This window comes from Pelophylax lessonae (genome assembly GCF_965119305.1).
Source record: "Pelophylax lessonae genome assembly, chromosome: 5".
Classification (NCBI taxonomy): domain Eukaryota; kingdom Metazoa; phylum Chordata; class Amphibia; order Anura; family Ranidae; genus Pelophylax; species Pelophylax lessonae.
The window spans coordinates 390,670,626-390,687,326 of NC_138772.1; the positions used below are offsets into that span (position 1 = coordinate 390,670,626).

The 16,701-nt window shown below is 40.8% G+C and overlaps 1 protein-coding gene across 1 annotated transcript; it reads right to left on the reverse strand.

Annotated features, from left to right (window-relative positions):
- Positions 1-2,397: 2,397 nt before the first annotated feature.
- On the reverse strand, positions 2,398-2,953 carry LOC309556381 (cold-inducible RNA-binding protein-like). The gene has a single exon (XM_082258843.1). The coding sequence runs from the start codon at positions 2,896-2,898 to the stop codon at positions 2,413-2,415; it is 486 nt and encodes a 161-aa protein (XP_082114969.1). The 5' UTR covers positions 2,899-2,953; the 3' UTR covers positions 2,398-2,412.
- Between the last annotated feature and the right edge of the window lie 13,748 nt (positions 2,954-16,701).

Sequence of the window (16,701 nt, forward strand, 5' to 3'; positions counted from 1 at the left end):
CCCCCCCCCTCTTTCCAATTTCCATATTCATGTATATTTGGACGTGGGTGCCTTAATTTTTATAGTATCGTATATTTATACCTTCCTTTTTGAGTCTGTCTCTGTCTTTATGGCTATCTTTTGACGTAAATTCATTATATACCTCCATTCTACATGAAGTAGGCCTCCGAGCAGTTTTCTTTCCCTGGACCCCATGATCAACCTTAGACAGTCAGAGTTCGTACTAAATTTCACGCAATTCTGCCTGACACACAACTATTTTAAATTTAACAACCAGTACTACCCACAACTGCAGGGCACTGCTATGGGGGCTAATTTTGCCCCCAGCTATGCCAACCTGGCCATGGGACTATGGGAAGGTCAGTCCATCTGGAACCACAACCCCTTTTCCAGAAATCTTATATTGTTTGGTCGATACATCAATGATATCATTGTCTTTTGGAATGGTTCACATACACTGCTAGATGATTTTGTCGCCCATTGCAATTCCAACCACCTTGGCTTGTCATTCACATCGGTTTGTGATGCCAACAGCCTCGCCTTTCTTGATCTGTAACTATGCCATAAAGACACCACCATATTTTCTAAGAATTACGTTAAACCGACAGCCAGAAATTCTTTCCTTCACTTCCAGAGCTGCCATCATCCTCACTGGATCTCTAACATTCTTAAAAGCCAGTTCGGCAGACTTAGACACAACTGCACATGTCATGAGGATTACACACCACAAGAGCAATTAATACAGCAAAAATTTCATGAGAAAGGATACCCATCATCTCTAGTTCAGAATGCCTTCTCCACCTTCCTAACTGGTGCCTCCTTAAAAAAGAAACCCACCCAAAAAAACAGAACCCCAACCTATCATGTTTATCTCGGAGTTTCACAACCAACACAAAAAAATGGAACAAATTTTTCGAAATGTGAAGATCCCCACCTCAACAAATCCATTATGGAGGCCCCAAAGATCACATGTAGAAAAGCCAAAAACACTGAAAGCGTGATAGCTCCAAGCAAAATCAAATCAATGAAGAAAATGGATAGCCCGAACCTGACATTTTCCAACTTGAAAGGCAAATATTAATGCCAAAAATGAAGATGCCTGTCCTGCAAACATGTACAACATGGACTCAAACAATTTACCACTAAAGGAAAAACATACAACATTGACAACTTCTACACCTGTTCGTCAGAATTTGTGGTATAATGCTTTACATGCCCATGTGGCCTCCTCTACGTAGGACGCACCTCGCACCTTTAGGACATTATGGAAGAGATTCAGAGAGCACAAACGAGGGAGCACAAACGAGGAGTGGATGAGGGAAAGAACCGTTATGCAGTACTGGGACATTTTAAGGAATTCCACCAACAATCAGCAATAGGACTCAAAGTTTGGGTCATCGAGTCCATACCTCAAAGTCTTCCTACTGTATTTACACTCTTGATAGTATGACACCTGGGGGCCTTAACAAAGAACTAGAGGTCCAGACCATCATTTGAACCTCAGTATGGTGCGGGCCCCTTGACATGCACTACACTTGCATGCACATCTGTCCCTTAAGCCCCACGTAGAGAATACACCATTTCCCCCCACTCCAAAGCCCCCCTCCCCCTCCTATCTCTCCCCCTCCCCCTTTTTTCCCCTCCCTCCCACCTAAACAGTAACTATATTTCACAATAATTTACTCCTAATACTGTTACCCCCCCCCCCCCGAGTCCCATAGCAACCACATTCTATTACAACATATTCTCATTACACACCAATTACTATAATTACATATATACACATACTTATTCTTCCCACTTTAAGTTCCCACTCCTTACATATCATACATCCCTTATGCAGCCTACCCACATATCCCTTACATATCCTATATCCCATATACAGCCTGCCCTACATATCCCTTTGATACATAATTACTAATGTCATTTACAACAATTCAATCTATGAATTATCAATCACATCAATTCATTTTGTTCATAAATATATTTTTTATATATAAATATATATATATATATATATATATATATATATATATATATATATATATATATACTGTGTGTGTGTGTATATAAATATATATATATATATATATATATATTCCTATACATATTTTTTATACAATATTTATACATTTTTTTTAATTCTCATATATTTTCTTCACGATTCAATCAATTACCATCACTCTTGATTACCATTTATTTTTATTTATATCCTCACCAATGCTTTTGGTTCACAAATTGATTTTTGTCATCCATTTTTTTTTTTTTTTTTTGAGATTCCAAGCTGTTTTTATTGTCAGGGGAAAACCATCAGATGCTTCCAATAGCAGGACCAGCTGCCTCCAAGTTTCGGATGACCAGCATCAGACCATTTCATGCAGTCAAACATCTAGTCACACACGATCCAACAGATTAACCATAGCTGTCATAACTGTCTATGTAGGAACTGCCTGAGCGATCCCCATAACCTTGACTCCTGCTACCGCTATAATAATTCCGGGATCCACCATAGCCTCCACTTCTGTTTTTGAACCGGCTGCTTCCACCATATCCTCCACCTCCACCACGGCCTCTACCTCCAGGGAAGAACCCTCTTCCTCCTCCAGATGATCCACCTCTGTAGCCTCCTCTCCTGTCGCTGGATGACTTTCCAGCCTGATCAACGCGAATCTGATGTCCATCCACAGTCTTCCCATTCATCCCCTCCATGGCATCTTTTGCATCTTCAGCATTTTCAAACGTGACAAAACCAAAGCCACGCAATCTCTTGGTCTCCCGATCCTTCACCACAACCACTTCAGATATGTGTCCGTATTTACCGAACACATTTTCCAGACTCTGCTCATTGGTATCAAAGCTCAGACCTCCAACAAAAAGCTTTCCCTCGTCAGACGACATGATGAGTTCTTGTTCACGTGCAGCTCAACAGTCACAGAGAAAACAGCAATGCGGAGTGCCGATTTTTGTCATCCATTTTTATTATGTGTCCACCCCCGGGGCCATTCTTGGCAGCCTAGTGTGGCTTTTTGGCTTAGTAAGAGGTGAGCGGGATCAGGATGTTCCCTTCCCAACCCACCTGCTTCACTGTATCCATATAATCACATTGGCCGCCCAGGAGGCCTGATAAAGAAGCACGCATGCTCCGAACGCACAACAGGACATGCCCATCTCTGACACTCAAGTCCAACGGAGACGACAGCTCTTTCTCCTCTCCTCCCTGCACCTGGAGCCCCGGACTCCCTCGGAACGGCCAAAACGTAGGGAGACACATGACACAGGACACCTGTTTGCCACACCACCACAGCGTGTCCCATGCATTCCATGCTTGTATCATACTACATTATGTGAGTGTTTTTTTTACAATAAACTGCCTTTTATATACTTGCTGGACTGAGATTGGCGCTGCTCTCTCTCCCCCTCCATCTACCTCCCCCTGTTTACCTCACACAGAACTGCTTCATACTCTGCGAGCTTGCTCAAGAGATTCTCTGTGCATCCAGTACGATCCTGCACCAGCATCATAAACTTTACTTTTTTACTATTTTTACCTTCATTTTGAAATTGATTTGAACTTCATTCAACTGTCTATCTGATTTTTGCCTATTGAAGACATATTGCTCCCCCTTTTTTTTTTGTTTTATCGGCTGTTTATCCCCTTAGCGCTCATCATCCGCCTCTCTCTCTCTCCATCACTCCACTGTATCTGGGGAGGAAGCAATAGTTGACCCACTACGCTACTCTCCTGATTTATACAACAAACACATTTTCCTTCCACAAAATGAAGTCTGTGATTTCAGTTCAGTATATGGAAGTTAAGAGAACACTGCATTTCTGGCACGATCAGCAGGTGTCTGCTGTACTTTCCGAAAATTTTGTTAGCTTACAGAATGCAAAGTAATTCAGCCACCACATGTAAGGAATGATAAGCTACTATCATTTGGGCTTGGATATCTTTTAAATACTTTAGACCAAAGTGTTCATTGTCACAAGCATATATTTCTGCTACTGTCACACCTATATATGTCTAGGTGTATATATACATATAAGTATGTGTGTATATATACCCGTATACACAAGTTCAGATGTTTTGCCTGGCTCCAAAGAACCCAAAAAAATGCCCAAAAAACGCTAGTGCCAAAAAAACCGCCCAGGTGTGTTGTTTCAGGCATTTTTTGGGGGTTTTTGGAGCCAGGCAAAACATCTGAACTTGTGTATAGTGGTATATATACACACATACTTATATGTATTTTACACTTACACATATATAGGTGTTATAGGAGCGGAGTCATATTAGTGTAAATGATTTCATTAGCGCAAGCATATATTTCTGCTACTACCACATCTATATATGTCTAGGTGTTGTGGCAGGGTACATGGATCCGTGGTCGACGGAAGATACGTGTCACCGAGGTTCCTGGCCTCGGTGAGATAAGAGCCGGTAATTCTGTGTCAGCAGCAGCTAGTGCTGTTTGACATTTTTCTATTTTAGTGTGGCTGCAAAGCCGAATCCGGCCAGCTCTTATTGGGAGCAGTCAATGTGTGGGTGGGTGGCTGCTTTCCCCGCTCCAGGCCAGGTCTTGCCTTGGGTTTATAAGGCAGATAGCCTAACAGGTGATTGGGAATTATCTCCATGCACCAGAAGGCTGTGGAAGTGAGTGCTGAGGCTGGAAAGGTTTCAAGCAGGTGAACTGATCCATTGCTGTGTGTGAACAGCACCAAAGAGACACAGGTGAATGGACTTGTTGCTGTATTTAAAACCTGCCTTAACCACTTAAGCCCCGGAGGATTTTCCTGCTAAACAACCAGGGGGTATTTTGCGATTCGGCACTGCTGTATCTAAACGAATTTGGCGTCCTTTTTTTCCCACAAACAGAGCTTTCTTTTGGTGGTATTTGATCACCCGTGCGATTTTTACTTTTTGCGCTATAAACAAAAAAAGAGCGTACATTTTGCAAAAATAACAATATTTTTCACATTTTTTTATATGAAATTCCCCAAAAAAAAATGTAAAAATCAAAATTTTTTAAAATTTTCGGCCAATTTGTTTTATGCTACCTATGTTTGGTAAAAAAAATTGCAAAAAGCGTATTTTGATTGGTTTGCGCAAAAGTTATCGCGTTTACTAACAAAGGGAAAGATTTCTGTCATTTTTGGTGTTTTTTTTTTTAACGTGTAATGGCGGCGATCTGCGATTTTTTTTGCGGTACTGCGACTTTGGGGCGGACAGATCGGACCCTTGACTGACATTTTTGACACTTTTGGGGTTACCAGTGACATTTCTACAGTAATCAGTGCTATATATATGCACTGTGACTGTAAAAATACACTGGTAGTGAAGGGGTTAACTTTATTTGGGAGGGAGGGGCTGTGTGTGTCCCTAGGGGCGTGCTTTCTACTGTGATTGGCTGTGGCTTGAGCTGTAAGGACACTGATCAATGGATCTACATAGTAGATCCATGTGATCAGTGTTTTTACAGCGAGGAGAATGACAGGTGGCTTGTTTACACAAGCTGCCTGACTTTCTCCCTCTTCCCCGCCGAACGCTGAGTGACCGGCGGACATCGGGTCCGCTGGTCACATGCGCGGGGGGGGTCCGTGACCGCGCGGGAGCGGGAGCGCGCCTCCGCGGGCGCGCGCTCGCTCCCCAGAGCCTCACAGGCGAGCGACGTAGACCTACGTCACTCTGCCTGTGAGGGGCTGACTGCCGCAGTAAATATACTGTGAGCAGTCGGCAAGCGGTTAAAGACTGTTCTTTTCCTTTTTGTTGGGTGTGAATTAACACCAAGAAAGACTGTTACTTTTGTGTTCCTGAAGTGTAAATAAAACACTCCTGATTTACTTGAAGAACCATCTGTTTTGCCTCTATACTGCACCCACAAATCCTACCTACCAGAGCAAATCCCCACATTGTATATATACATATAAGTATGTGTGTATATATACCCCTATACACAAGTTCAGATGTTTTGCCTGCCTCCAAAAACCCCAGAAAAATGCCTGCAACAACACACCTGGGCGTTTTTTTGGCGCTAGCGTTTTTTTGGGCATTTTTTTGGGTTCTTTGGAGCCAGGCAAAACATCTGAACTCGTGTATACGGGTATATATACACACATACTTATATGTATATATACACCTAGACATATATAGGTGTGATAGTAGCAGAAATGTATGCTTGCGCTAATGAAGTCATTTACACTAATATGGCTCCGCTCCTATAACACCTATATATGTCTAAGTGTAAAATACATATAAGTATGTGTGTAAATATACCACTATACACAAGTTCAGATGTTTTGCCTGCCTCCAAAAACCCCAAAAAAATGCCTGCAACAACACACCTGGGAGTTTTTTTTTTTTTTGGCGCTAGCGTTTTTTTGGGTTCTTTGGAGGCAGGCAAAACATCTGAACTTGTGTATAGTGGTATATATACACACATACTTATATGTATTTTACACTAAGACATATATAGGTTTGATAGGAGCGTAACTATATTGGTGTTAATTATTTCATTAGCGCAAGTAGTGTGTTCTGCTCCTTTCACACCTATATATGTGCAGGTGTATATATACATACATGGGTGTGTATATATACCCAATATACACATGTTCAGATGTCATGCCTGACTCCAAACATGCTCAAAAAATCCCTATAGACGCCTGCAGCCAAAAAGCAAGCTGACAGGGGCGAAGCCATATTACTGCAGCGAAAGTGACTTCAGAGAAACTAGCTTTTCTCTATAGCGGTCACCCTGATATGGAAGGGTTTGGTCACCCTGCCATAGCAGTCACTGTCAGTTCACCCTACGCTACACTACGGTCACCCTGGCACTTAACACTTTCCCTACAGAAAATAAATTATTAAAGTTAACTAAAGTGTAAAAGAGCACCCTAACTACACTAGATATCCCTTTCCTCACACTAATAAATGCTAAATGACACTTTGTAGCAGAAGTCCACGAAATGCTTCCACTCTCTTCCATGTCCCTGTATAACAATGCTAGGAATTTGGCGGGGGCTATCTTATATACTGGGCGGCGTATTCACTAATGATTGGCCTATGGACCCCCTAGTCACTCCAATCACATTCCTAGCATTCTCCTGCCCCCTCAATTGGCTTTTGCTAAGGGTTCTGGTCCAATCATGGGCTTTTAAAGCCCATTTCCTGTCCCATTGCATTTTGGTCAGTTCTGGTTGCCGAATTCCGAACTTTTTGGGCAAAAAGTTCTAAATTCGGCTGAACCTCGAACAGCCAATGTTCGGGTCGAACCGATGGTCGACCCGAACCATTCGATCATCCCTACCCACAACCCCAACATTAATTGTAATGCAGATGAGGTCTCTTTTTTCAGATTACTACTGTCAGTTGTGTTTGTCCAACCCTAAAAGCCTCCTTTGTATGGAAGTAGATAAGAGAGAAACCAATCTCTAGTCCTATCATGACTTCTTTGGCTTCTTTAATGGGAAAGGAGCAGATACTCTCCCTCTACATCATATGTACAATTGTCCAGTTGTACCTTTTTCATGGAACAAACTTCCTTTTCCTTTGAGTATATATCGGCTATCCAAACCCAACTTAGCAATTCTAAAGGAGTACATTAAAAAAAAAAAATGTAAAGAGAGGATTTATCCGGCCATCCACCTGTCCTGCAGGGGCAGGTATCCTCTTTGTCAAAAAAGAAGGTTTATTTTGTCCAACCATGTATTGACTACCATGCCCGTAATAGAATTACTACTAAGAACAGTTACCCACTTTAACTTGTTCCTGAACTCTTCTAGAATCTCCAGTCCACAAAGATTTTTACCAATCCTGATCTTCACAGGGCTTACAACTAACAAGATAAAGTGATATTAAAGGCAAGTTGATTTAAAAGAAAAAAAAACAAACATTTTATACTTACCTGCTCTGTGTAATGGTTTTGCACAAAGCAGCCCGATCCTCCTCTTCGTGGGTCCCCAGCCGGCGCTCCTGGCTTCTCCCTCCAAGCTGCTTGCTCTGGGGGCACCCGACCTGGCTCAATCCTGAAACACTGCTCTGTGTGTCCATTCACACATGGAGCTGCGACTTGGCATCACCCCCTCTCTATCTCCTCATTGGCTCACTGGCTGTGAGTGACAGCAGCAGGAGCCAATGCCTTCCACTGCTGTCTCAGTCAATGAGGAGATACTTGCCTTAAAGAAGGAGCGCGGCTGCCCTCCCCCAGGCAGCAAGCACACTCGGAAACGCGTCGCATGCAGATGACATCATCCAGGTTCGACTATCCACCAAGCCTTGCTGTCAAGCAAATACACTGAGCCTACTTCCTGGTTCTAACCTTGCTGTACAAGCCGGCCACGTCCATGACCGGATGATGTACACTTCTCCACACTGGAACCTTGTTTTATGGGCATGAATATATGCTTACTAACGTGAGTGCATAATTTTATTCATTAAACCTGTTGCATAAAGTCTACACTTAGAGGAGCCTCTGTCTGTCTTTGTTTCAGTCAATGAGGAGGGAGAGTCTTCTGGGAGCTGCTGCTCTTGTGCACATCGCTGGATGGCAATGAACCTCAGGTATGTATTGGGGGCCTAGGGGCGAGGCTGCACACAGAAGATTGTTTAACTTCATGCATAGACTGCATGAAGATAAAAAAAAACACTTGAGCCTTTAGAACCACTTTAATCATAATCAGAGAAGAAGATGAGTGGAAGACAGCCTTTCATACCTGCTTTAGATACTTTGAGTATTTTTGCAATGTCCTTACTATCTTCCAACATTTTGTAAATTCAGTTTTCAAGGATCTTAACCAATTCTTTAAAATCATTTACTTGGACAATATTTTAGTCTTCTTCTTGTCCTTGGAAATGATGGGGATTGGGGATCATGTGGGAGACATCTTAGGCCACCTCCTTACTTACAAGCTGCATGCCAAGCCTGAACATTTTGAATTTGTAAAGACTACCATTAAGTTCCTGGGACCATTCATTTCACTTGAAGGTGTTGCCATGGACCCTAAACAAGTAAACAAGTCTAAGTGTTTCTGGAGTGCCCAGTTCCCATAAAATGGCAATCTGAGTCTTGCAAACTTTTATTGCAAATTTTTATGGGTCTTTTCCTCCATTGTTGCTTCTGTGACCCAACTCACTTGCTCACATTCTTTCTTTGCCTAGTCACCTGAGGCCTGTTTTGCTTTTGATAAGTTAAAATCACTGTCAACTCTGCTCTTATCTATAATCCTGTCTTGCCCCTTTTTAATGGAAGTAGATCCATCAGAAAACACAGTCGAAGCTATTCTGTCGCAGCGTTTTGGATCCAAGACCCTAGTGTTGCTTTCTTCTCAGGTAAAATGAGCCCATCGATCGACTTGGGTACAACCAGCATGTTGGATTTTTGACATGTGATTGGGCAAAACTCACTGTGTTCTCCCAGCAGGGACACAGCAACACTATCAAACCTTTAACCACTTGTCAACCACCCTATAGCACTTTTACTGTTACAGGGTGGCGGCTGTGCACAGGATCACGTATACAGTATATACAGGATCCCGCACTTTTGGGTAGTGTGTGCGAGTGTGCGCCACTGGCGGCGTGTTCCCGCTGTGATTATGCACAGCGGGAGCCAATCAGCAGGTACCGCGGACTTGAGGTCCGCCGGCACCCACTGATCGTTTGGTACCCAGGCAGAACGGCAGTTTGCCTATGTAAACAAGGCAGATTACAGTTTTGTCAGTAGGGAAGGCATGGATCCTGTGTTCCTGCAAAGCAGAGACAAGGATCCATGTCTTCCCTTAGTAAAAGCACCTCCCACACAGTATGCAAACACTGGCTAGGCACACAGTTAACCCTTTGATTGCTTTTATTAGTATCACTAGTGTCATTAGTGTTCCCAAAAAAGTGTTAAAAGTGTCAGTTAGTGTCCGAATTGTCCGTTGCAATATCGCAGTCCCGCTATAAGTCGCTAATCGCTGCCATTACTAGTAAAAAAATAAACAAAAATTCCAAAAAAATATCCCATAGTTTGTAGACTCGATAACTTTTGCGCAAACCAATCAATACATGCCTATTAGGATTTTTTTTTTACCAAAAATATGTAGCAACATGTCTTTGCTGTATGTTCAAAGAGGTCGACGCGTTTCACATAATTGCTTCCTAAGGACCTCAATATCTTGGCAGCAAAGAAATTGGCTTATACAAAAAGGAAAAAAAAATAACTTTTTTTTCAAACAATCAATACTTTAGCATATGTCAGATATCCCTGCAGCATGCTGTATCTCATATATCAACTCACGTATTGTCACAAAAGCATTGCACAGAGATGGTGGGACTTCCTATAGTGTGAGCAAAATATATCATGTAGGGCAGCCAAATGGCATACACCATTAAAGTTTATTGTAATGTCTATACAAGGACAAAGACAGGTAAACAACCACCAGCTATCAAGCCACTTTATACGTTGCTAACCATACCCAAGTAGTTGTAAGACTTACTTATCTTAATAAGTAAGTCTTAACATATTATAAACATAATAACATAATAAATAAAGCATACATACAAAACTTTTGTACACATTACCTTTAAATGAATAGATTGTGTTCTGTTACATTATTACTTGTGGTCACAAAGTGTTTTCTAATTGGGCATGATGGAGATTGTGACATCACCATCCCACTTCTCCACCTCGTCCAATCAGAGAATGCCAAACAAATAAGTACGTTGTTCTTAAGTAGGGGTCTCCAAACTGTGACCCACCGGCTAAGTCCTGTCCACTGCAAGATTTTATCCAGCCTTCTGATGTAGAAGGGGACTGATATGTAAGGACTCTGATGTAAGGGGGACTTTGATGGGGTCTCTGTGTAAGGGGGTCTCTAATGAGGACTGATGCAAGGGAGGATGCTAATGGGCTCAATATTATTTTAAAATTCTTTGCTTAATTTTTTTCTGTTGTCCTAAATCATATCATGCTGATTACATAAAAAAAACTCCAGGTAAAACTTATTTATTAATTTAAATTTGATTTGTTCCTTTATAAAACTGATTTTATTTCCCCCCACAAATATTTGTAAAACAGATATAATGTGGTCCATGTACTGAGAAATTTCGAGACCTCTGGTCCTGAGTTTTTTTAACCGCTATGAAATATATCATTCTCTTGAGACACAAGTTGTTAACTAGTAGATAATAAATTGATCCCTGATGTGTGCTCATTTGATTTTAATCATTTCATTGAGTAGTTCATCCATGGCTGATCACGAATCCATGATCATTTGCAGTAGTTGGTGATAAGCAATGTAAAAAATTATGATGAAGGTTTATTTGATTTATCTCATGAATGAAACTCATGAAATGATTGCTCTTGTAGTTTACCCTTTATCAAAAACATGTCGTTTTCTCCATCGTTTTTTTAAATATGTAAAAACTAGGTCAGTTTCATGTGAATAAATTATCAATGTTTGTCATTGCCTTAAAAGTGTTTCAATGCAAAGTTTGTAGCTCTTTAGGTGCTTGGCAGCATCAATAATTGCTCAAAACATACTTAGGCTTTGCTTCCTCATTTGCAGGTCTGCACTATGGTTGCATTTATTGAATTTTTCTTACAATGCAAGATCATCAGTCAGCCAACTCCCTGAAAAGATTAAAGTCCCTGAGTAGCTGATACCCTATTTTAACAGTTGTCTGGCAGGGAGGTTTGAAGAGCAGGTATTTAAAAATGTGAATGTCACGTAAAAAATCACATTAACCTCTACATTACCAGAGTTCATTGAGGTCACACTACATTTAGTAGCTTGACAATAATTCTATGACTAATTTGCCTACATAAATGAATTTTACAAATTTTGAAACATACAGCTTTGATTTGGTACCCTGTTTTAACAAGTCGCCTGGTCCTGTTTTTTATTATAAGCCGACAAATAGATTTGTGTGAAAATCTCTAAAAATATGAATTGTTGATTATTTTACGCAGTTTTTAAGTTTTCAGACACTGTATTACACTCCGACAGCTGCTGCCTGTCCGCTTTAATACAAAGGAAAAGTGGTGCGCTACTTATAATAATACATATAAACCATAAAAAATCATCACAAATAGGTTCAAATAGCATCAATTGTGATGACAAATATCAATGTGGCAAACCAATTGTGTAAAAATATATAATAAAAACAAACAAATGAAAATCTAAAGCAGTGAGTCCAAAAAAGTCAGTAAATCTGTAAATTAATAAAGTGCTTCTTAACAATATCTTCATGTGGTATAGGTGACTTTAAATCAAATTTGTGCAGTGCTCCTTAACCACTGCTGGACTGAAATGACCAGGCCATTTTTTGCGATTTGGCACTGCGTTACTTTAACGGACAAATCCGCGGTCGTGCGGCGCTGTACCTAAATAAAATTTATGTCCTTTTTTACCACAAATAGAGCTTTCTTTTGGTGGTATTTGATCACCTGTGTGATTTTTACTTTTTTGCGCTATAAACGAAAAGAGGAACAATTCTGAAAAAAAAAAATATATATTTTTCACATTCTACTATATAACATCCCCCCCCCCCCCCAAAAAAAAAATTGTAAAAATCAAAATTTTTCTACATTTTTTAGGCAAAGAAAATTGCAATAAGCGTATTTTTAATGGTTTGCGCAAAAGTTATCGCGTCTACTACCTACGGGAAAGATTTATGTAATTTTTATTGTTTTTTTTTTTATAGTAGTGAAGGCAATCTGCGATTTTTAGCGGACAGATCGGACCCCCAACTGACATTTTTGACACTTTTGGGGGGACCAGTGACATTACTAAAGTAATCAGCTAAAAATTTGCACTGTTACTGTAATAATGACACTGGCAGGGAAGGGGTTAACACACTGGGTGATCAAGGGGTCAAATGTAAGCCCAGGGGAATGTTTCTAACTGTATGGGGGTTGAGCTTTTGAAATGATCACAGAGACCTGTGATCCTATATAGAGGATCACAGGTGCTCTGTGATCATTCCAGAGAGAGGAATGGTCAGCTGTGTTTACAATAGCTGCCAGTACTTCTCTCTCAGCGGGGAGCGATCACGGGTGGCCGGCGGCAATCGGAGCCGCCGGCCCTGTGCATCGGAGTCCCCACTGCCGAGTGGGGGCGGGAGCACCCCCCCCCCCCATCGGCACGCGCTCGCCCTCTAGCTGCAGGTGCACGACCATCATACAGCTACGTCAGTTCGCGCAGGAGGAGCTGCCTGCCGCAGTATAACTGTGGCGGGTGGTCGTTAACAGGTTAATAAGGGAACAAAAAACACATTGTGCTGAATTCCATCCACCAGAAAACCAAACACCTCTGTGTGCAATGGCCGCTCACCTGCAGGGCAAAGGATATGTGCTCCACAATCACACATATAAAAGAAAGTGAAGTCTCATAGTGTAGTAACGCTTAAAATGTAATGTATCATTTAAAAACAATCCTAAAACACTCACATTTAGTATAGAGTGCATGTGCATAGAAAATCCTGTCAGCGTATGATGTTTTCTCTGGTAGCAGACCGCCTCCTCAGCTTCCTAGTGTGAGATCGTACTGGATCAGCTGAGTGTGACGTCACCAGCTCCTCCTACGCGTTGCGTCACTAGACACATGACTTCCTCAGGGTAATGGTGACAGATGCCTGAACTAAATACTGCCTGGCTTGTTAAGTTGAATTGCTATGGTAACGTCTCACTCAGCGGTTCAGCGCGATGCCCCTTCACTGATATTTATACAGCAGCTTTACACACTGAAAATATGCTAAGCTCAATAAATTGTATACTTAACACATTAAATGAAGACAATAGTAAAAAGAAGACTTGGGTAGATTTATTTTTCATATTAGGGAAACAGCAATTAATTACCCCTTTATGAAGACTATGTATTCAAGATTGAGTGTACTAATTACTAATCATGCAGATAAGAACAATTGATCTACATGTATGATTGATGGTAATGTTATCTATACCTTCCAGACATAAGGACACACAACATTTGGCCCCACTTTATCTGTTCAAGGCACAATGACAACTGAGAGCAGCAGGTTTGTTTGTAAACAAACCAATATGATCGACATGACTGGCTGCTGTTGGTATCGCATGATCAGGAACAGTGCTGATTAATTCATATTAGTTTTACTGACAGCATGGCCACCCACCTTACATATACTGCAGCAGGGCTACCACACTGCTGCGCTAGATCATGTACCTAGTACGTGATCTGACACTACAGGTTCTGGGGTGCGCCTGCTCCACTGGTGACCTGCTCCTGTTGTGATCACACACAGAGGGAGCCCAGCGGCAGGCACCATGGACTTGATGTCCGTCAGCACCCTCTGATTACATAGGACTGAGGCAGAACAACAATCTGCCTATGTAAACAAGGCAGATTGCTGTTCTGTCAGAAGGGAAGGTATTAATCCTGTGTTTCTGCAAAGCAGGAACACGGATCTTTGCCTTCCCCTAGTCAAAGTACCTCAAAAACAGTGAGTAAGCACAGGCTAGGCACACAGTTAACCCTTTGATCGCCCCCTGATGTTAACTCCTTCCCAGCCAGTGTCGTTAGTACAGTGACAGTGCATATTTTTAGCACTGATCACTGTATTAGTATCAGTGGTCCCCAAAAAGTGTCAGTTAGGTGTCTGATTCGTCCAGCGCAATATCGCAGTCCCGCTATAAGTTGCTGATCAGCGCCATTACTAGTAAAAAATAAAAAAAAAAATATCCCATAGTTTGTAGACCATATAACTTTTGCGCAAACCAATCAATATACACTTATTGGGATTTTTTCCCCAAAAATATGTAGCAGAATACATATTGGCCTAAATTGATGAAGAAATTAGATTTTTTATTGGGTATGTTTTATAGCAGAAAATAAAAAATATTGCTTTTTTTCAAAATTGTCGGGTTTTTTTAGTTTATAGTGCAAAAAATAAAAACCGCCGATGTGATCAAATACCACCAAAAGAAAATTCTATTTGTGGGAAAAAAGGACAAACATTTTATTTAGGTACAGCGTCGCACCTCAGTTAAAATAACGCAGTGCCTTATCGCAAAAAATGACCTGGTCATGAAGGGGGTCAAGTGGTTAGATCTCTCCCTTATGATGAACTGTGCTTGAAAACATTATTCTTGTAATTGCCAGATTGCAGGCATCCACATGTTGGGGAAAACACTGTAATAAATATGTGCTGACTAACAATGCTCTATAGTTTAACTTTAGGAGGCTCAAGGCTTTGATCATAACTTCTAGCTATGCATGAATAACTTATTTTGCTAGGCACACTAATATATTGCCATACTGCTCACAGTAATGATTTAACTTAGATTTTCTCTATATCTCAGATCATACATCCTTCATTCACTGTAGAATGCACTGTAATATGTATAGAGTGAACAAAAAAAGGTGGAAAATTGATGTATTATCATCAGAAGAGGTCAGTATGGAAGCTAGAAATGGCCTGCTACCTTTATAATTGACATCTAATGTAATTTAAAGCCTATTCCAACATGCTACAAATGTTCACATTTTATGTCACACAGATCTCTGTTTTTCCATCTTTTTATAGAAAGGCACATTATCTGACCATATGCATTGGATAACTCAAGAATCCCAGATGGCATGGTAATAAATGAAGCTTTTACAGCAGATGTAACATTAGGAAACTCAACCAAGTGTTCATTGTTAAAGTAGCTGATCAACATTTTTGTCATCTATATAATTTTATCATATCAATTATTCTATACTATGACTATAAACTATTATTTCCTTTCATTTTAAAGTATGGCCTGTATGTTTTAAAATATTGCCCATTTAATTAAATTGTTTTAGAGTGCTAAACCAATTCCTATGTACTACATTATATAAAACCTCTGAATTTTAAATTTCCGATGAGTATTTTACCAAACAGCCTCTGGTGCAGTAGTGGTCAACTTTGTATGGGGGGGCCTCAAGGGCAGCCCCAAACATCATCAAAGGGCTACATATTTAATTTAGTGAATATTCATTATTAGGGACAGCAGACACACAACAGGATATAATCAAAGACTGTGGGCATGATACAAGAGATGGTCAGAGACTGTGGACATGATATAAGAGATGTCAGAGACTGTGGACAAGATACAAGAGATGATCAGAGACTGTTGACATGATACAAGAAATGATCAGAGACTGTGGACATAGTACAGCAGATGGTCAGAGACTGTGGACATGAAACAAGAAATGATCAGAGACTGTGTGGACATAGTACAGTAGATGGTCAGAGACTGTGGACATGATACATGAGATAGTCAGAGACTGTGGGCATAATACAAGAGAGGGTTAGAGGTTGCAGTCATAATACAAAAGATGAACAGAGACTGTGAACATTATACAAGAGGTGGTCAGAGACTGTGGACAAGATACAAGAGATGATCAGAGACTGTTGACATGATACAAGAAATGATCAGAGACTGTGGACATAGTACAGCAGATGGTCAGAGACTGTGGACATGAAACAAGAAATGACCAGAGACTGTGTGGACATAGTACAGTAGATGGTCAGAGACTGTGGACATGATACATGAGATAGTCAGAGACTGTGGGCATAATACAAGAGAGGGTTAGAGGCTGCAGTCATAATACAAAAGATGAACAGAGACTGTGAACATGATACAAGAGATGATCAGAGATTGTGGACATAGTACAGTAGATGGTCAGAGACTGTGGACATGATACAAAAGATGATTGGAGACTGTG